Here is a 20520-nt window from a genome sequence, read left to right as displayed (position 1 = left end):
GTTCATGCTATTTTCATGTAGCTAAAAACGAAAACAAAACAATAGCAAAGGGGGAAAGAAAGAAAACGTTTCCAGAAAACCCTTTAAGGCTAGAAGCTGGGCGGGGGTCGGGGGCGGGGACAGCAGCAGCACTGGTGGTCAAGGCAGTGTGCAGTGGGCGCAGCAAGCAGACCCGGGGGCAGCGCTCGGAGGCAGGCCGGCGCCCACCTGCGCAGGAGGCCTGGCGAGGAGGCGGCAAGCTGGGGCCTCGTTTGCTCAGAGCTGTTTTGCTTTATTTGGAGACACTGACGCTTGTCGTCTTTCTCATGTACAAAGCTAAACAATTAATAAAAAGGCACCTGGAGACAGCAGAGACTCATTCATTTCATGTGACATATTTTAAAAAAAGATAAAAAGATTTAAAAAATACTCTGGTTAACAATGCACACGTCTTACACAACAAGCAATTATTCTGCAAGCGCCGTCTGGTTCTCTCTGGGTTAGCGGGGTTGGCCGTGTGCTGTGTTCTCGGGAAGGAGCTAGCTCGCTAAGTGAGGGCCAGCGTGGCGGCTTCCGGCCCCGGGGGTGGTTTCCTGCTCTGCACCGTTGGGTTTAAGGAGAGAAAGGAAGAAAAAGCCCCGGTGTTTCACCGCTGCAGTGACACAGGGTGAGGCCAACGGAGTCATCGCCGGGTCTGAGGACCCCACCTTGCAATCTCTTGCCCCCTTGCCAGGAACCTGGATGCCGATTCCTTGCCTAGAAACTGCGGAGGGAGAATATTTCAGAGGTGGATGCCGTCAGGTCGAAAAGGGCCCAGCCCAGGGCAGACTTCACTCTGCGGCCCCAGGAGGCAGCGAGAGCCCAGTTGGTCGGTGTCACCGATGGGGACCCTGGTGTATGACTGGTTCTCCGGAGGCACAGGAGGTAGAGAAGAGGAAGGAGCGCCCTGGATGCGGGCGGACAGCTCCCTGGATCCCCGCTCTTCCTCCCCCCGCAGCCTCCCTAGTCAGGCATCGGGATCTCGGGAAACCCGGGGCAGGGGGCTGGGGGCTCTGAGGCGTTCCCGCCATTGCACCACTGAAATACACCTTCTCGTAAAAAGAAAAGAAAACAAAGAAACCCGCTTCCTGCAGCGATGTTACAAAAAGCCGTTAAAAAAACCTTCCTAATTGAAATCTAGTGTCCACAAGTAGGTAAAATCATCACTTATCAGAATTCTCTTTAAACAAAAGCTTGAGCTCAGTTATTGGAGTTGATTGTCTTAACAAAAGGAGGCTGGGAGGTCCGCTGAGGCCCCGCTGGGGCTGTCACACGAAGGAAGAGAAGCCGGTGAGTGGAGTCCGGGCGCCAGGGCCCCTGGGCGCAAACACGGCGCTCTGCGTGGTGACCACGGTGTGCAGGTGCGGCCCCGCCTCGCTGCCCGCCACAGCCTCGTACCTGTGCGGGGCACGGCCGCCCGGGGCCCGCCGCTTCCACGAGTTGTAGTAGGTGGGGTCGCTCATGTAGTGGTTGACGAAGGAGTGCTGGGGGGGCGCGTCCTCGGACTCGGAGTCAGTGCCCTGGGGGGACGATGAGATGTGAGCAGGCGCATGGGAGAGGAAGGAAAGACACGGGGGCGGGGGGGGGGGGGGGGGGGGGGGGGGGGGGGGGGGGGGGGGCCAGAGGGGGGGGGGGGGGGGGTCCGGGGGGGGGAGTGGCCACATGCAGCAGGGCTGAGCTGGAAGTGGGGAGTGGCCAGGAGGCAGGACCAGAACTAGCAACCCAAAGTTCCCACCCTCTGCCCCTTCCTCCCCCGACTCCCACCCTGCACACTAGGAGCGCCCACACCTCCCCGGACTGACAGCTCCCCCCACCGCCCCCTGCTGAGCTCAGCATCTCCCTTGTGTTCACATAGGGACCATGTGCTGTCCCAGCTGCTCCTGAGCCACCCTGTATCTGAGCCTGTCGAAGGAGGGGTCTACATTGCTCCTCTGCCCCAGGACAGCCTCCAGGGGGTGCTCTGTGCCCTCACAGGGCAGAAGCCCTGTGTGGTGGGGGGAGTCGGAAAGGCCCAGGGTCCTCCGCTTGCCCAGGCTTCCAGTGTAGGCTGGCCCAGAGCATGGGGAGCCCGCCTTGAGCACACAAGGAGAGAAGCAAGGGCTATCCTCCAGGGGACACAAATTCCGCGTGCTGTCACCTCCATGAAGACCTCTGGGGGAGGCCTGCTGAGGAATGAGGCCCTAGCGAGCCATGAGCTCTCAAGGACGCACCCAGCCCCTGCTTCCCTAGGCCCCAGAGAGACCTGAGGCCTCGCCGGTGGTACAGAAGAGCCTGCCCTGGGAAGGCCAGTCTGCGAGGGTTTCATTTCCTTTCTTTTTATAGAATAAATCCAAAGTTTCCACAAAGAACATTTAGTCCACATTGTCTCTATGTCTCTATACCCGGTTTCTGGGGGTTGATTTTAAACCACTAGAAGCAAGGCCCGCTGGGACAGTGGATGGAGGCCGTTTTCCCAAGACAGTGGAAGCCCTCCTACTTCCCTGCCCCACAGGCGCTCTGTGGCCCTGGGGCCTTCCTGAACTCTGGGGAGCCCTGCTACCTGCCGGGGTGCAGCCCGCAGTCTGGCCAGGTTCTCTGTCATGCCCCACACCCTGAAAACACAGGGGGTTCCTCCCTGCCCTACCCGGGATGGAGCAGAGACTGTGGACACCTCAGATATGCCAAAAATGGGTCCAGAAACATGTGCCTGTCCAGGCTTTCAAGTTCAAGGTAAGGGAACAGGAGCAGGTGGCTAGGTAAAGCCTCTCCCATTCCAAGATGCCCTGGCAGGGCTCTGTCCCTGACACCCCGCATGCCTCCTCCCTGGGCTCCAGTGCCTGAGCTCTGACCTTTTCCCTCTCTACAGAGGGTGTCAGGAGGCCCCCAAGCCTGTCTCAGAATCACCAGGGAAGTTTCAGAGAGTGAAGATTACTGGGTGTGGCTCCTGCTGTCTTGATGGAGAGGGTCTGGGGCAGGGCCCTGGAATGTGCATTTCTTAGACGCTCTGGAAAGATTCTGATCGGTGGTCAGGGAGTGAGGGCAGGGAAGGGAGAGGGAGCCGACTACTGGCCTCTATCCTACGTGTCGTCTGTATAGAGACTCATGAAAGCCAGAGAGGGTCCTTTGGTACCCTGAGCCACTCTCCCCCATCTGATGGGGAGGGCATGGCCCGTGTCACCCACATGCAGGAAGCTCGACCCAGGGACTAGTGCTGTTCTCCTCCCGAGGAGCCGGTGCTGTGTCCTGTGAGTGGGTAAAGCGGGCAGACGTCCCTTTGGACATCAGGGGGAGCTGGAACCTCCTGGGATTTTCCAGACACAGACTGAAAATCTGGCTCTCGCTGGAACGTTTACAGGAAAGTAACAATAAGTCACCAAGCTGGGACTCCTCAGGACGTGAGACGTAAACTGTTTATGTTTCGACCCAATCAGAGCGCGTCGGTGGTCCCTCTGCTTCTCCCTAAGTAGGAGCTTGCATAAACGCAGGTATGATGAGCGGCTCCCTGACACATCCCAGGACACGGACGGCATCCAGCTCCGCCACCAGCGGACAGCGGTGGTGGAACAGAGCCAGGACGAGCCGTGTTTTAGCAGCCGTTGTGCACACCGAGTGACACCCCCGTCCAGTCTCTTGACACTGCACAGCGGCCGTGAACCGGGGATTTTTATTCCTATTTTAGGGATGAAGAGAGAGGCTCAGAGAGCAGTCATGTGGCCGGTGTCCCAGGCCGGGTGGGAGCCGCCCAGGAACTGGCCGTCCACTCCAGCCTCTCCTTCGTGTCACAACCCCCCCACCGGTCGGTCCCAGACCCACCGTGCTCTGCAAACCAAAGGCTGTTTTTGTAACTCACCCCAAGCCTGACCTGCGTGGGGCTAGTTTGGCAGCTAACCCCAAGCTGAACTGATGTGAAAATGTGTAGTGTGAACAGTGTTTGGTTTTGCTGCAGGAATGCTAATGGGTTTGATCGGTGATGCTGCCCGATCCTGCCGGGGCCGTGGCCTCATGTCCCATGCATTCCCACACCCGGAAAACACCGAGTTCTTCAGTGGATCTGGTCTCAGGAGTTGCAGATAAGAAATGCGACACCTGTAATTCCGGCAGCTAAGGTTTGTTCTTCCTCTGTTTTCCAGAGGCTTTGTGGGGCTTTGAGGCAAAGCTCTGTGTACATCGAGATGGACAGGAACAAGAACAGAGGTCACCTGAAGGATCAGGTGGCAGCTGTGTTATCGGCCCCCGAGCTGGGTTTGTCCCTTCTTCAGCCGTCTTGGCTGTAAGTTTTCCAAGTTCAGGAGCAAAGAGCTCACGTGGAGATGCGTCGGGGGAAGCCCCCTCTTGAGAAAGGCCCAGAACACTCAGGATGTGGACCGCAGGTCCCACAAACTGGAGTCAGGGGTCATGGTTAGCTGAAGACTGGACGTAAGCTTGAAGATTTTCTCCCTCTTCGCACTGAACCCTCCGGTGCTCGGAGGCCGCCCCATGCACCGTCCATTCCAACCATGAAGGATACGCGGGAGCAAGAATGTGAGAAGGAGCAGCTGGATTCAATCTCCTCACTTTGTGTCTGAAAGGACTGAGACCCGCACAAGCATATGACCTTCTCCAGGTCATACCCGACCGGGGATGGAGCCAGGCCAGACCCAGCGCTGGTATCACAGCCGAAGGTGGCAGAAACGAAGCCTCTTTCAAAACACGTTGGACACCTTCCAGGTCAGCTGTATAAAGGGTCAGGTCTCTGATTGGAGGAAATGGCCACACGCAGGAGTCCCCTGTGGCCCTGTCCAACACTTGCTTCTCCCCTGTCTCGTGACCCCGGCCCACTCCTCTTGCTGCTGTCTGGTCATGGAGAAGCCCGGCTCACAGTCGCCAGGAGGCAGCAGATCTAGAAGGGACTCCCATGTCCTTGCAGGAGGCAGCCTTTCCACGAGCTCATCCAGCCCGGATGCGGGATGTGTCCCACCCCCACATGCCTGTTTATGTGATGAACTATACAGTCTCACTGGAGAAGGCTCAGAAGCTTTATCATTATGTTTTCTCAAGCACAGACCTCAAAGTCCTACGGAATGGAGAGAGGGGTCTGTGACAGATGTGGGTGCTGAGAGGAAGCCCCAGCAGGAGACAGTCCCGTGGTTGTCTGACTCACAGTGATGTCCCAGTGTGTGTGTCTGGGCTTTGACCTTCCCAAATGAACTTCAGAAAGTGATCCTTCTCTGCCTGTCCTTGTCCACGGGATGGATGGCCTGCCCCTCATTAAACAATGATTGGTTCATGGGCACGCATGCGATTTAAGCTGAGCCAATCAGAATCCTCCTTGGGACTCTACAGGGCATGGGGAAGGGCAGGGTTTTTTAGGTGGCAAAGCTGGGCGCTGGCTGTGCGCCCTGAGTGGGCAGGGCCCAGAGACCCGGCCAAGAGCCCCTGTGAGAGGAGAAGACCATCTTGCAGAAAGACAGGAGAGACAGGAGCCTAAGAGTAGAGGGTCACGACTTGTTAAGTCCAGTCTCCAGGCTCCTGCTCAGCCCTCGGCATCACCTCCATGAGAGAGCCCCGAATCCAAATGCCACCCTCCCCTCCTCTGCCTGCTCTGTTTATTGTTTATATGACATTATTATCTTTTAATGGGGATGTATTTTAGCGAGTTAGAATTATCGACAAAAAGGCAATGCTGCAGGATCCTTTTTATTTTTTTTTTTAAGTTTCCTGTGTGATATGAAGTAGTGATGTGTGTTGGTTTCCCAGGAAACCAGAGAAGGACAGCAGGTGATTGGACGTGGTGGCAGTTTCTAAAGGTGCACAGATGCCTGGCAAACGGCTAACAGAGATAAGCTCAACACTTTCGGCATTATATATGCAAGATGAAAGAGTCAAATATTATTAGGGAATTAATTAGGTATGAGGGGGTTGGTCTAAGTTGGTTGGAGCAGGAGAGGTTTTGAAAACTGTTTATTTAGATTTTGAGAACAGTTTTTCTCATGCGATTTGAAGAGTAGTCCTGTTATGCAGTTGCGTGAAAACCTGGTGACAGACCCTCTTATTCCCAACTGGAGAAAGAAAGGAACCACAGCAGGTGTCCTGAGACACTGAGTGCCTGACTCAGAGCTGCTCCGATCAGGCAGGTCCTGGGGCTCCTGTGAGCCTATTTGCAGAGTGTCCTCTTTAAGCAATAATCCTGAAAATGGGTCAAAAGATACCCTGTGGAGAAAGGGACAGCATCACTAGCTTCTTAGTGAAATACTAGCTTCGCAGAAGAGAACTTCCAGCAAGGACCTCGCGGGTTTCTGCCTCCTTCCTTCCTGGGGCTCTGCAGAGGAGGGTGGGGAGGAGGGGGAGGGCATTAAACTCTTGATGAAGCCCAGGGCCCAGAATGTGCCTTACTCTTCACACCTGACATCTTAGCGTGCAGTCGATTTAAACCTAGAAGCTGCCTCCGGTAGAGAGGATTACTATCTGAAATCTAAACCCAGTCCTAGTTGAGACAGGTGCCCAGGTGGGTCATTCTCTCTGGGACCGTTGTTGATCTCTCTGAGGGCTCTGCCTACAGTTCCATACTTTGACTCTGTTTCTGTGCATTTGGGGTTAAGGGGCCAGGTCAGAAGTCATCATTGCCAGATTTAGGAAGATTGTGCATCTCCCCTCTGAATATCAGGACCTTCAGTTATGAATGGAAAAGGTGTTTCCAGAATGGCTGGGGAGGAACTAGCAGATTCTCATCCTGGTGGGAGAATGATTTAACTGAGCAAAGCTATTTTAGAAGCAGGCATTTAAAGTCTCTGGAAATAGTGGCGAGGACATATAGCAAATGGAAAAAGCTTTATTCCTGAAAAATCTAAATTTCTCTAAGAACAGCAAGAGTTGGAGGCATTGAACAGTGACCTGTATCAACGCCCCACCCATGACCCCCAGCTCAGGTATGGCTGAGAGAACCGGGTTCCCTTGCTCACCTTGTCTTCACCCATAGGCTGGATGCCCTACATCGCTTGTGGTGGGCTGGGAATACTGACCCCCGGATGCCCCTACCTCGGCTAGCTTGTAGGGAAGATGATCGACACTGGGAGGGGTGGGCTCAGAAGTCCAGGGACTACCGTGTCTACCCAGTGCACTGCTTGCACAGTGGGTAAGTCATTATGGGAGAGGAGGGCCACTGTACCCACCCCCAGCTTTGGTGCTGTGACATGGAAGAGGACACAGGAGAGAGAGACAGTCCATTAGAACTGAGAGCTTTGGAGCTCTCCTTAGGGGAAAGGCCTTGTTTGAAACAGAGCATGCCTAAGGGCATTGCTGAAAACAGCAGGGTCCTTTGGGATGAGAAATTAAGAGGAAGCTGGTAGTTCCATGATTGTAACAAGTGAGGCAATCAACCAGCCAGAAGCTTAACAGAGAGGACCAGGGAAAGAGAGACAGCTCAGGAGAGCCCTCTTGGATCAGAGCAAAATACAGATTGATAATATCTTGCCCCTACAAAAGGGCTATACTTTAACTGGTGCAAGCTATGGAGTAATGGAGAGCCTGGGGGGGATTGTGAAAAGTAATACAGCCAGCCAGCGGCGGAGGTTAAGAGCTGGGTGTGATACCAACAGGGACAGACCATTCGGAATCTTAACGGGAGTGAGAAAAAGAGACAGAGAAAGCCTGGCTGGGACCATCGTCATCCCTGGTATTCAGGGGGCCTGAATGCATCCCTAAGGCTGTTCCTTCTCAGGGGTGGCATCAGAGTCCACACTGTGGAGGAACCAGATTTCCAAAGAACTAGTCCAGCCCAGTCACTAAATAAGAAACAAACAAATCAGCAAACAACAAGAACAGTCCTTGGGGTGGAGGCTATCAGTATTTGGAGTTGGCACAATGACTAATTTAAAAAAAAAGGATAGAGTGTGCGGTACATGGGACAAAAAGCAGGCAGCCTCCAAGGAGGCCCAAATGTTGGCAGACATAAGACTCTGAAAGCAACTATTATGATATATTCACAGAACCAAAGGAAGCTATGTTTAAAGAATGAAAGTAAGATGACACTATTGCACCAAGCAGAGAATATCAATAGGGATAGAAATTATTTAAAAAGAGCCAAATGAGAAGTTTTGGCATTGAAAAATACAATAGCCAAAATGAACAATTCATCAGAGGGCCCCCACGGTACGTTGGGTCTGGCCGAGGAAAGAATCAGGGCACGTGGAGATATCGACAGAGGTTATGCAATCTGAAACACAGAGAAGAAAGAATGAACACGTACAAGAAAGAATGATGACAAAAGAAGAGAGAATCTGATAAGTGTATAGAGCACCCATATGCGAGATAGTCACGGCAGCACCAGGATGAGCGGAGAAAGAAAGAGGCAGAAAAAAACAGGGGAAGAAATGACTTAAAGCTTTCCAGATTCGATCAAAAGCATTAATCACACACCCAGAAAGTTCCATAAACACCCAGTAAGATAAATGGAACCAAGTCCGCATCCACCCACCTCAGAGTAAAAAAACACAAAGACATAAACTCTTGAAATCATGGGCAAGGGAACTCATGTAATGTTAAGGGTTGGCTTCTAATCAGAAAAAAGCTGGGGGACAGAAGATAATGGGGCAACGTAGTCAAAGTGTTGAATAAAAACTGCCAACCAAGAATCTTCTGTTCAGCAGACCTACTTTCAAAAATGAAGGTGAAATAAAGACATTCTGAGATAAACAGAAACATGAAAATTCATTGCTAGCCAACCTGCCTTACAGGAGATATGGAAGGAAGACGGTCAGGTTGAAAACCAGTGATACAGACAGAAATTCAAATTCATACAGAAAGATAGAAAGTACCAACAAAGCTGATCACCCATGGGTAATTATAAAAGATAGTATGATTGCACATGTCTTCTCCTTTCTTCTCTTGCTTGAGTTAAAAAGCGATTGCATAAAGCAGTATGTATATGATTGTATTATTGGGCCTATAATGTATAGAGATGTAACATATTTAACAATAACAGCACAAAGGAGAAGGTGAAGTAATGGCACCCAGTGGTGACTTGGACCCACAAAAAGAAATGAAGAGGACCAGAAAAAGTACATAAGCAGGAAACACAGTAAACTCTAGAAATAGACTTGCTCTCCCTCCCTCTTTCAACTTCTTTAAAAGACATATAATTCTATAAAGTAGTAACTATAAAAAATGTATTCTTGAGTTTGTAACAGTACAGATATACAGACATAGCATGTATAATAATAGCACAGAAAGGGGCAGAGGCCATAGAACTGTATTGGAATAAAATATCTATATGTCAGTCAGGTTTAGTATAAGACTTTTCTTTAAAGATTGATTTAGTTATGTGTGTGTGTGTGTGTGCGTGCGTGTGTGTGTGTGTGTGTGTGAGAGAGAGAGAGAGAGAGAGAGAGATTGAGGGACTATGTGTTCATGAGCTGGGGTCGGGGGCAGAGGAAAGAATCTCAAGCAGACTCCCTGTTGAGCACAGAGCCTGATGTGGGGCTCGATCCCAGGACCTGAGATCATGACCTAAGCTGAAATCAAGAGTCGGAGGCTAAACCAACTGAGCCACCCAGCTGCCCCCAGTATATATCTTAAGTAAATGTTGGCACTAGAGCAACCACTAACAAAACTAATGGAAAAAAATACAGTAGAAGTAAAAACAAGCAAATTAAAATAGTACACTAGAAAATTTTCACTTAAAAAAGAAGACAGTGGGGGGGGGGGGGGAAGAGGACTAAAGATGTGAGACCTATAAAAGACAAACATCCAAAGGACAGATATAAATTCTACCTTTGCCATAATTACATTAAATGTGAATGGATTAAAGAATCCATTCAAAAGGCACAGATCAGCAGAACAAAACTGATAGGTACCCAGCTACATGCTGTCTGTAAGAGATACATTTTAGATTCAAAGATACAAACATGTTGAAAGTAAAAGAATAGAAATGATACACCATGTCAACAGTAACCAAAAGAAAACCCTAGTGGTTGAGTAGTGTAAGACAAAATAATCTTGAAGACAAAATTGTTACCAGAGACAAAGAGGAACACACTAATATTAATGAAAGGCTCAATCCGTCTAGGAGACATAGCTATCATAAACATATATCCACTCAAAGACAGAGCACCAAAATTAAACGGACTGAACTGGAGTGAGAAATAGATAATTCAACAATAGTTGGAGACTTCAATACGTTAGCAGATGGCAGAAGATCAAAAACCTAGGTGGCTTCCATAATACTGGGAATCAGTCAGACCCCACAGACACATAAGGAGCACTCCGCACTCCGCACGTTCATAGAAAAACATGCTCTTTTCAAGTGCATATGGAACATTCTTCCAGCACAGACCGTAAAACGAGACGCAATAAATTTTAAAGGACAGAAATTATATAAAGCATGTTCCTGGGCCACAGTGGAAGAAAATTAAAAAATCAATACCAGAATGACATTTGGGAAATTCACAAATATGAGGAAATTACAAACACTCTCCTAAATAACCCATGTTCCAAATGGGTGAATTGTGCAGTATGTGAATTCCATCTCGATCAAGCTGTTTAATAAATGTGGCTCGAACCAAGCTCTCCCATCTGAGCTGGCACTTTCGAGATGATGAACGTCCCCAGGTCCCTCTGTTGGGATTCCGTGAACGTTTAGTGCCTACAAATCTCCCAAATGCATTAGGTTCAAAGATAGGACCTAGCAAGATGATAAATTGAAGAATTCTGGAAGAAAGATGGGTCTTCCTGTATCTACCTGAGCACCCAGGGGGCAGACAGAAGCCAGGCATGGAAATTCTCAGCTGGAGGTGACTGTCAGAGCTTTCCAGGGGCCTGGACCCCCAGACCCTAGCTGAAATTCTGCATGTGCATAGAGAGAGTGTCTACACCTCTCATAGGGTGTCTGATAGAGGCCTTGACCCCAAAACCAGTAGGAAGCATGAGAGGCATTTGTGGGAACTTTAAAAGGAACCCCTTCCTCCTGGCACAGGGCTTGAGCTCAGCCACAGTCCTAGAGCTAGGACAACTTGATTCTGTGCAGCAGGTCTGCAGGGACAGATGGAACTGGGAGCCTGGCACTCAGATCTGCCTCTCAAGCCCCCTACCCCCACCCCCCATCGGTGCATATCCAGGAAAGACATACATGTACGCGTGAGTATGCCGAGCTCATTTAACAATCCTCCATAAAAAGCAGCTGAATTTGCATCTCAGTACACCCCATCGACCCATTTTGAGAATGTTTTCACCAACAGAGAGTTCAGAATTCATGCATCTAACCCAGGCTGCTGACCCGGGGGCGCTGAGCTGGAGGGGACGGTGGAGGCCGGGGCTCAGATGACCTCATATTCAGTCTGGTCGGCTGGCCAACGGAGAGAATCGGTCTACGTCATGGGGTGGTGTGAGCAAGGGCTGAGTGTGCCCGACCCACTGTAGGTGCTCCATAGTGCTTGGCCTCTGTTGGCCCATCATGAGCTTGGCGTGCAGGGCTAACGCAGGAAGTTCTGTGAGTCCCGTCTGTGGGGCTGTCGAGCTCTCAACAGCCATGGCCCCTGGGAATTATGGACAGACCCCGGGTAGGGGTCCTGCGAACGCATCTCTAATTGCTGCCACAGACGGTGTCTGCTGGAAGGCCATCCTCTCCTTCCCAATGTGTGGCTTTTGATGGAAGCAGCTAGAACAGCTCCAGAACAGCTGCTCTTTCCTTATCACAAAGCGGCAGCTCATTTTTGCCGCATTTCACTTGACAGCCCCTTGATTTCAGACAAATGTACCTTTCCAAACCTCTGTGGTGCTGCTTGCTGTTTTCCCCAAGCCCGAGGCTACTGGACAGACAGGGTGCCTGGCGTCCTTCGTAACAGAAAGCCGGAAGCAAGCGGGCGCAGAGTCACACGACACCTGCCCTGTGCCCCGTCTCACCTGGACCTCATATACAGAGCACAATTTAAGAGAAGCCATTTTATTGAGCCTCGGGGCTTAATAAGGCCTGAATTCAGGTCCAAATGAAGGTGAGACTTATTTTAGATTAAATATTGATTTAGCGTATGAATGCCAAGAGGTAGGGCAGGCCTACGTGTCCAGCAAATCGCTTGGTGATTTTCCTCTCTCTCAAGACTTGGCATATGAGAAATAAAAGAGCTTAGGGACTGATGGAGGACCACCTCCCTACGGCCATATAGCTGGTTTTGCTCGTAAATGCGAGGCACGGAGGCCGCACCCTCGGAGTGGGGGCATGCTGCGGGGGCTCGGGGTAGGGGGGCTGAGCCCCTGAAGGAGCCTCCCTCCGCTGCCCCTGGATGACATCCTCCCCTGCCTGCTCGCTGATCGAGGCCTTGCACCCGGGCGAGCTCAGCTCTGCACATGAACACAGGGGCCCAGAAAACCTTACATATAGGCAGGCCCGTGGGTCCTGGGCAGGGGACATCTCCTTAGGGGCATCTCCCTGGTCCATCTGCTCAGTGAGGACGGGGACAAGTCAGAGCTGCCCAGAGCCTCTAACGGTCCCAGAATGGCAGTGGCTAAGTCCCCCTTCAGCACAGGGAAGCAGGGCAGGTGGGAGGGGGAAGGGCTGCCAGGGCCGGGGTGCCAGGTTTGGTGGCTTTTGCAGGCTGAGGCCGCCCACCCCCCCAGCTGGGGTCTACAGGCCAGGTTCTACGGTCACCACCAGAAAACACGCTTTATTTCCCGAAGCCACACGGAAAGTGAGCTCTGGGATCAGAAGCCACTTCGGTGAGGTATTGATCTGAGAGCCGGCCCAGCACCCGTGACCTCCAGGCCTGAAGGGGCTAAAGCATGGACTTTCCTCATCTGTAAAAGGGAGTCACTTGCCACCTGCCCTGTTGGGTCCTGTGGCTTTGAGACGCGGATGGGACCCAAGGGGCGGCACCTTCGGAAGGCAGAGCACTCATCACAGAGGCAGGGGACGACCGCAAGCACTGACCTCAGATTCCGAAGCGTCCACCGACTTCTCCTTAAGGTTGGCGCTCTCGGTCAGCACAGCTCCGTTGTACTTGTTGCAGATGTCCTCATCTGAGTAGTGCAGCCCGCCGGGGCTGGGCCGGGGCGGGGACCTAGGACAGGGACGGGGCCGCGAGGGACGGATGTGGGCTCAGGGCAGCTCTGGGCCGCGGACACCTCCCCCGGGGGCCTCCTGACCCGCCCTGTGGCTGCCGTCACGTCGGTGAGAGGACATCCTTGCTGGCGATCAGTCCGCCGCAGTGTTGCGTGGCGGTGTGTGAAGCGGGACTTCACTAATCACACGTGCGCAGCCGGCCCCCTAGAGGGCCACCCGGGGGCGGGGGTTCTCCTGAGCTCACTCCCCTCCTGTCTGAGATCTGCCTTCTTTTTGTAGTTGCAGAGGAGGTAGGATGTTTCTTGCCCCCTTCCCTTCCTGCCTCCTTCCCAACACTGCCCTGCTGGGGTTGGGTGGGTGCCCGTGGGCACGGCGGCATGTCTGCGGCCGGCCCCCCACCCTGGCTGGTTCAGGTCTTCGGGCAGATGGGGGCACACTGAGGGGGTGGTTAGAGCGACTGCAGCCCTACCTGGTCCCGTTCTTCTTCAAGAAGGTGTTCTTGACGTTGAGATGGCGGCTGTTGAGCTCCAAGGCAGCAAACCCTCCGTTGTCCAGGGTCACGGTCTCCTCCATGTTGGAGATGCTCTTACCTGCAGCAGGCACGGGAGAATGGGTTCAGAAGTTCCAGGAAAGAGCCCAGTCCCAGCTGGTCAGCCTACGGGTGTTCACTGAGTTCCGGCCGGAAGCAGAGCCCAGACCCGGGCTGGGGCTCACAAGACAGTCGGAGGCACACGGGGGAAGAAGCCGCGTGTGAAGGATGACGCTGGGGCATTTCCGTGTTTATTTTGCCCGACACCAAAGAACTGAACTGGTGTTCTTACCAGTATCTGTCATAAGAGTTTCTAGAGTGCATCATCTTTTTTAAAAAGCAGGGAAATTAAATATTGAACACATTTCAAAACAAAAAAACTCACGACCACATAACAACAAAATCTCAGTAGAAAGTAGATTTACAAGGGGCGACCATGAAGGTAGTGGACAGGGCGTCTTTGGGGTGGTGAAAATGTTTTAGAGTTGGCTGTAATGATGACTACAGACATCTGTCGATATACTAAAAGGCACTCAAAACCCATAAATTTATAAATACGTATGGAAACATATTTTAAAACATGTCAGGAGATCAGATGAATAACAGTGTAGTTGGGAGAAACCAAAGGGTGTGAAAGGTTTCCAGTGGCTTTCGGTCCTCGGGGCCGTCCCTGTCCTGGGAACTGGAAGAATCTTCCAGACCTCCTCCTCTGCTCCCAGAGGCCCACAGAGCTCCCCCCGGAGTGCATTTTTGACATACTGGCTTGTTCCTTACTGTCTGCCTTCCATCTTCCCCGGCTGGACCACGGCTCGTGGAATTGGGGACCTCTCCAATTTATCTCCCACTATCCTCCGGAAGGACTCCAGGTTCCCTAAAACCCCATGGCGCCCTCTCTGCTGTGAACCCAGCGCCCCTGGACGGGCCCAGATGCTTGACGTGCTCGCAGCAGAGGAAACTGACAGAACACAGGCAGAGGGAGGACGGAGCTGCTGGCCAGTGGGATGTGGGCGGGTGAGAGGGCGAGCAGGAGAAAACCGCTCTCAGAGAGGAAGTCCCGTGAGAAGGGGGTTGTGAGGGGAGCAAGCGGGAGGGGGGGGGCCAGGCCGTAACTGCAAAGGTCTGGGTTCTGCATGGCTCCCGGCAGCAAAGCAGACATTCCAGTAGATGAGTACGGTATCTTTTATTTTTTTTTTTTCCCCCAGGCTTCAATTATGATGTTAAATTAATACTCCAGGGTAAGGCTGAGTATCAGAAGCTGCAGGTCAGATCTGTCTTTTCAGGCCGGTTTTCGAGATGCAGAAGGAGAGGGAAAAGCAGGGAGATTTTCTATGCACCAGACGCAGGGTTCTGTAATAGCATTAACTCAGTAAAATGACATGCCGTTCATACATAGTAAATCCCATAGGAATAAAGTCTGATTTACGAACACTTGTTAGAAGTGAATTTATACAGAAAAAAATAAATCCTTTCTTGGAGGAATGAATTGCTTAACGTTAGGAAAGCAAATGGCGAAGCGCCTGGTTCTTTTAACCCTTCAGGAGCAGTGAGGGGTGGTGCAGGGGGGCGGGGGCAGGGGGGTAGCTATTCAGCCCAGTGGCTCACCCGTCTGGGGGATGAGGCACCCACTCGTCTGTGGGAGGACCCCATCAGGGATCCAACTTCCTAAGAAGCAAAGACAGACGGGTCCAGCCATGGGACCCGTCCTCCGCTGTGGTGATGTCACAGAGCTGGTCCCATGCGTGGCCCAGCTACAGTTGTGTGTGTGTGTGGTGGGGGGGAACGCATCACCATCCAGAGCCCAGTCACAGTCTGCTGGTGGAAAAAACAGGTTTCACAGATGATTATGAGAGTTTTTTAAAAAATTGAGGAGAGCAGAACACACGGAGTGTACTAATCTTAAGTCTCCGGGTTGCGGGTAGAACCACCATCCACATAGAGAGTCAGAGCAGAGCACTCTCGGAACCCTGAGGGGTTCCCTCACGGCCCTTCTCTATTGATACTTCTCTGCCAGGAGAAACCATTGTTCTGTCTTCTAGAAACTTCCACTCATTTGCCTTGTTCCTGACCTTCCCATAAATGGGTCCAGCTTTGCCATGTTCCAGCTTTGCCCCATATTCATTTGTCCATTTCTCTGATTCGGGGTGGCTCATGCAGCAACAAACACTTATTAAGCACCTACTGTATGCCAGCCATGGAGCTTATGCTTGGGGAAGCAAAGGTGAGCCGGGCGTCAGAGGGGTTAGAACCGGAACGTGGGATGTAAGGTGCGGTACATGCTCTGTGGGTCTATGGCTGCACCCCGTTGTGTGTTTCCACATATGGGTCCGGGAGCCACACCAGCATTTCTGAGACGCGCCTGGGCTCACTGGGCTCATGATACTGAGAGGTACGGTGAGTTTGATGCTCTGTGTGTCCTATTCAAAAATCCTGTTGTGTTTGGGCAATGGTGTGGGTGAGGGAACAGTCTCAGGGAGTCCCATCCACCCACGAGATGGAGAGGATCCAAGACACAAGGCTCATTGTGGGGCGGAGCCAGGATGCGAACCTGGGCCTCAAGGGTCGAGGGCGCTTGCCTGCTGCCCAGAGCTGCCTCCCAGAGGAAATCTGAGGCCCGGCCTTGGTCACCCACAGGCAGACAAAACGCAAAGCCCTCACCCGGATCCCGGATTGAAGCAGAGAAGATGCGAACATTTTGGCTCCTGAGTGCATGGGCTCTTCTAGAGGTGGGGTGGGGGGCGGGGCGGGGGGGTGACAAGGCAGACGCCCCACCTGTGCTGCAGCTCCTGTATCTCCGGTTCTGTCCGTGCAAGACCAGGGCAAACACCAGCAGCAGGATGACGATCAGGCTGGAAAGGGCCATCACCAGCAGGAACCACCACTCCTGATAGAACGGGGTTTCCACTTGAGCTGAGGGGCACAGGAGCACACGGTCACACGGGATGGACACTGCTGCCACCAGTTCGCGGTGGCCCGGGGCTGGGGAAGAAGGCAGTCTCGGGAAGATGAACTCCGCCCCCTGCTGGGGTGGGCGGGGTGGGGGTGGAGAGGGGCGGCAGGTGGGCTGGTTTCCCAGACACAAGCTCCTTCTCTGTGGGAATCGGCTGGGGCCCCTCGGGCACCCTTGCCACCCTGTCCCAGAGCTCTCCCTGTCCTTGCCCGTCCACACCATGCTTCACGCCATATCCCCCGATTTTATCTGCTTATGGATGTTGTCCGGGGGAAACGGAGGAAGGACCAGCGAGCCTGGATGTCTCTGATCCTCAGTGCTCAGGCTTCCCTCCCAGATGGCCCCTGGGGCCCCTTACCCCTCTCTACGACGGCCGCTACCCTATAGCCCCTTCTGGAGGCTTCCCCTCCTCCTGACATCCCCCCCAACCATTCAGCCACACACTGTCATCAGAGAGATCTTCCTCGATGGAAACAAAGCATCCCTTCCTGAAAGTCTTCAGTGTGGCCCATATGAGCCTTGGGGCTCAGTCCAAGCCCGTGAACCCCATGAGCTGACTCCTTCTTGCTCCCACCCAAGGCGGATTCCGTCTACACCTGCATGAACACTGCTGATTGCAAGCCCTCTCTGCAGGCCTCTGCCACCACGGGACTCCCCAAGGCCTGCGCTGTGCTGTATTTCCTGCCTCCTGCAAAACTGAGCAGAACCACTGGCCCCCGTCTTGGGAAACATTTTTTGAGAAACAAATAGTTTCACTTAAAAGTTGCTTTGAAGGAGGACACCCTTCCTACTCATGTTTTATTCTGTTTACTAAGAACAGAGACATGGGACTCGCTGCTTGGGAGATGCCGGATGGCCCTGGGGTCCCGCTGGTGCCTTCCACAAGCCCCCTGCAGGGGAGCTGGCTGGGAGGCACCAGATCAACAGAATAGGAAGCCCTTGTCCGCCTCCCAGCTGCTGAAGCCCCCAGAAGACGCTTCTGCCTTACGTTAAATCTCTCACCGGTTGGGTAAAGACTGTGCACACTGGGGACAAGAGCGGGGAGCTGCCTCTGGGTAATGCAACGGTGCAGGGCTTCCTGGGACACGACAGCATTTTGAATCCAAAATATATCAGTGGTTTTCAGGTTGCACATTAATTACTCTGTATAATGAGCCAACAAATTCCAAATGGCCACCCAGGTGGGCGTGGAAAAGAAAGGCCTGGGTGCCCACAGGACCCTACTCCTGGCCCCTGGGGCAAGACCCCACAGATCTGCGGTCAGGGCTGCTGCCCTGAAGGATGGAGGAAGCTGACCACTGTCCCACTGGCAGCCGCGGTTGGCAAGGGCGTGCAGTGGGCTTCAGAGGACAGCCCGGCCATGGGCTCCATGAACAGAAGGGCGAGGGGCTTGTGTTCTCCTGCAGGAAGGAGCCTTTGCCCCTGGCTGTGTGTGTGTGCAATGAAAGGCTCTGTGCATTTTGAATTGCTTTACCTGGGTTCCACAAAGGAACCAAGAGGGGCAAACCTTGACTTGCTCGACTGGGGTGAGGGGTGCCCAGGGTGTCCTTATTCTAGTCTCTCTTCTGGAGGGCATGTTAAATCTTTCATAAGAAAGTGATGGAAATGAGAAGATTTTGATTTTGCTACATCTTACTGCTACGGAAGCCCATGGCGTGCTGGGGCTTCTCTTGGCAGACCCCGCCACGATCCGCAAGGACTCGTGGGTCCGAGACTGCCCGCAGGTACTGTGCTCCCTCCAAGGTCATGGCAAAGAGGGACAGAAGGTATTTTCAGTTTAAACAAGAGCAGTCAGCATCTTGAACGAATCTAGAGGCTGGGGAAGAACAATGTGTTTCTCTTGGTCCCAGGAACACCCCATGTGGTTTCTGGCCTCGCCTGCCCCCTTGCCTGAGCCACACCTGCTCCCTGCCTCCTCCACAACTGCACGCCCAGCCTGTCCCCTGCCTGCGGTGGGTTGCCAGCTCCCTTTCTAATCGCCTCCGCGCTGCTCCCTGCAATCCCTCCAGCTGCCTGGCAGATCAACAGTAGAGCCCCAGGCGGCATCACCACTGGGTTGGATGGGGTCCCTGCAGGATCGTCCTCCAGGCAACCCCAGGAACGCCAGGTGCAGGCGGGGCAGAAGCTGGCCTCTGCTCCCCTCCTTGCCTGTTGTCTCACGACGAGGACTTTGTCTCTGCTGCTCTCTTCCCCTGTGGCCTCACCCCCATGCACTCTTCTCCAGCCAGACACATGCTCCCTCTTCTGAGAAGCCCTTCCTGATTTCCCCGCATCTGTTACACCCCTTGCCATAGGGCTGGCGAGGGCAGCTAGTCTGTCATCAGCACCCCATGAGCTCTGGGAAAGAAACCTTGCCTCTTCCACCCAGAGTGGAGCCTGGGGGTCTTTGTACCGGTTGGTGACTGGCCCGGGAGGCACATGGGCCCCTCAGCAGTCTCAGGGGAGGCCTGGATCAGACACACCTGGGTCAGGTGCTAAGACACCCCAGCCCTCCCCGTAGCTGCCGGGACTTTGCCCAAGCCTGCCCAGTAAGGAGCATTCAGCTGACGGGAGGGGCTGGGGGCTGCCTTCCCCTGGATGGATGGATAGACAGGACAGTGCTTAGCTCAGGCTGACTGCTCCGACTCTGGCCTGGGTCTTTGATTAGGAAAAAATGAAACAGAAATTAAGACTTGCTTAAACGCAGCCTGGTGAGGACAGTCAGGGGCCCGGTGGCGCCCGCTCCCCCAGTACCGTGTTCTCCAGGCTGGGCCTGTGCTGCTGGTACCTGCACGGCGCGGGGCGCTGTCCTCTTTCTTTGCACCACGGCTCCCAGCCCTCCCCACCCCCTCCAAGGGAAGAACTGTACCCAGAGTGTCCCCTGCTTGGACAGGGCTCCCTACCTGACACGGCCGTGGACGGGCTGCTGGGCTCCCCATAGCCCGCCTGGTTCACGGCCACCACCCGGAACTCGTAGGTCACTCCCTGCCTGAGCTTGTCCAGGCTGACAGTGTAGGACGTGGCGCCTCGGGGGATGTCCTTCGCGAACACGTCCCAGAGGCCTTCATCTGCAGAGATGACACAAGGGGAGAGGGGAGGGGTGCTCTTTTTCTGCTTCCGATGCGCCGCTGTGAGCTCCCTGCCGCCCTCACCAACGGAGCCCCCGTGACATGAGAGCCAGAGGTGGGGTGCGCGGCCGGGGGCCGCAGGCAGGGAGGGGGCCAGCCCTCTCCTCGTGCACAGGCTCTGCTGCAGCTGCAGGCTGGTGCACAGTGGCGTGTTGCTGAACGTTCTCCCTGCCGTCGGATCCCATCGGATCCCATCAGACTCCAGGCCTCCCTCTGGTTTCTGACTTATGTCATCTTCTGTTGAGGGTTTCTGGCTCCCTTCTGGCTGGTCGTGGTCCCTCCCGGCCCCAGGATCCCGCCTCCCTGGCCAGCCTGCCCATCAGTCTCCTGCCGTCCCGCACACCCGAGCCAGGGTTCTGGGTTCTTTGGAGCACCTGCCGCCCCCATCCTAACTGGAGATGACAATCCCACCAGAGGCCCAGAGAGAAAACTACACGACAGTGTCTTTACCAGCCAGCTGTGAGCGCGGTGAGGCTGTGGGCAGACATGTCACCGGCTCATTGGGAGGAAAGGTGCTCAGGACAACCGGCATAGAGATGCGGGGGGTCAGGGGCTGTCCTTGTTCACCTTCGGGACTCTGCCCTGCCGGCGCACACCAAACCCCCTGAGAGGTGCCCTCCACTTTGCTCATCCGTTGGACTGGCTGCAGCATCTGACCTGCCCGGACCCCAGCTTGCTTTTTTCATCTCTGCCCCGATGCTACAGAATATGAGCGCAAATGAGACAAACACATACTGAATTCTGAACACTTGCACGCCCACGTTCATGGCATTATTTTTTTTTTTTAATTTCTTAACCCATTTTCTTTCTTATTTATTTATTTGACAGAGAGAAATTACAAGTACACTGAGAGGCAGGCAGAGAGAGAGAGAAGGAAGCAGGCTCCCTGCCGAGCAGAGAGCCCGATGCGGGA

At 53.6% G+C, this 20520-nt stretch overlaps 1 protein-coding gene across 1 annotated transcript in view; it reads right to left on the bottom strand.

Annotated features, from left to right (window-relative positions):
* Positions 1-354: 354 nt before the first annotated feature.
* The window catches only part of SDK1 (sidekick cell adhesion molecule 1), a 510153-nt gene continuing 489987 nt past the window's right edge, over positions 355-20520 (bottom strand). Inside the window, exons 40-44 of the mRNA XM_059414328.1 lie at positions 19383-19547; positions 16323-16460; positions 13494-13614; positions 12893-13022; positions 355-1538 (exon numbers count right to left, since the gene is read on the bottom strand). Coding sequence (XP_059270311.1) covers positions 1287-1538; positions 12893-13022; positions 13494-13614; positions 16323-16460; positions 19383-19547 — 806 coding nt within the window. The 3' untranslated portion in view covers positions 355-1286. The remainder of the gene's footprint in view (positions 1539-12892; positions 13023-13493; positions 13615-16322; positions 16461-19382; positions 19548-20520) is intronic.

The sequence above is a fragment of the Mustela nigripes genome, chromosome 11 (assembly GCF_022355385.1).
Source record: "Mustela nigripes isolate SB6536 chromosome 11, MUSNIG.SB6536, whole genome shotgun sequence".
Classification (NCBI taxonomy): Eukaryota; Metazoa; Chordata; class Mammalia; order Carnivora; family Mustelidae; genus Mustela; species Mustela nigripes.
This window is presented reverse-complemented; position numbering and strand designations above follow the sequence as displayed.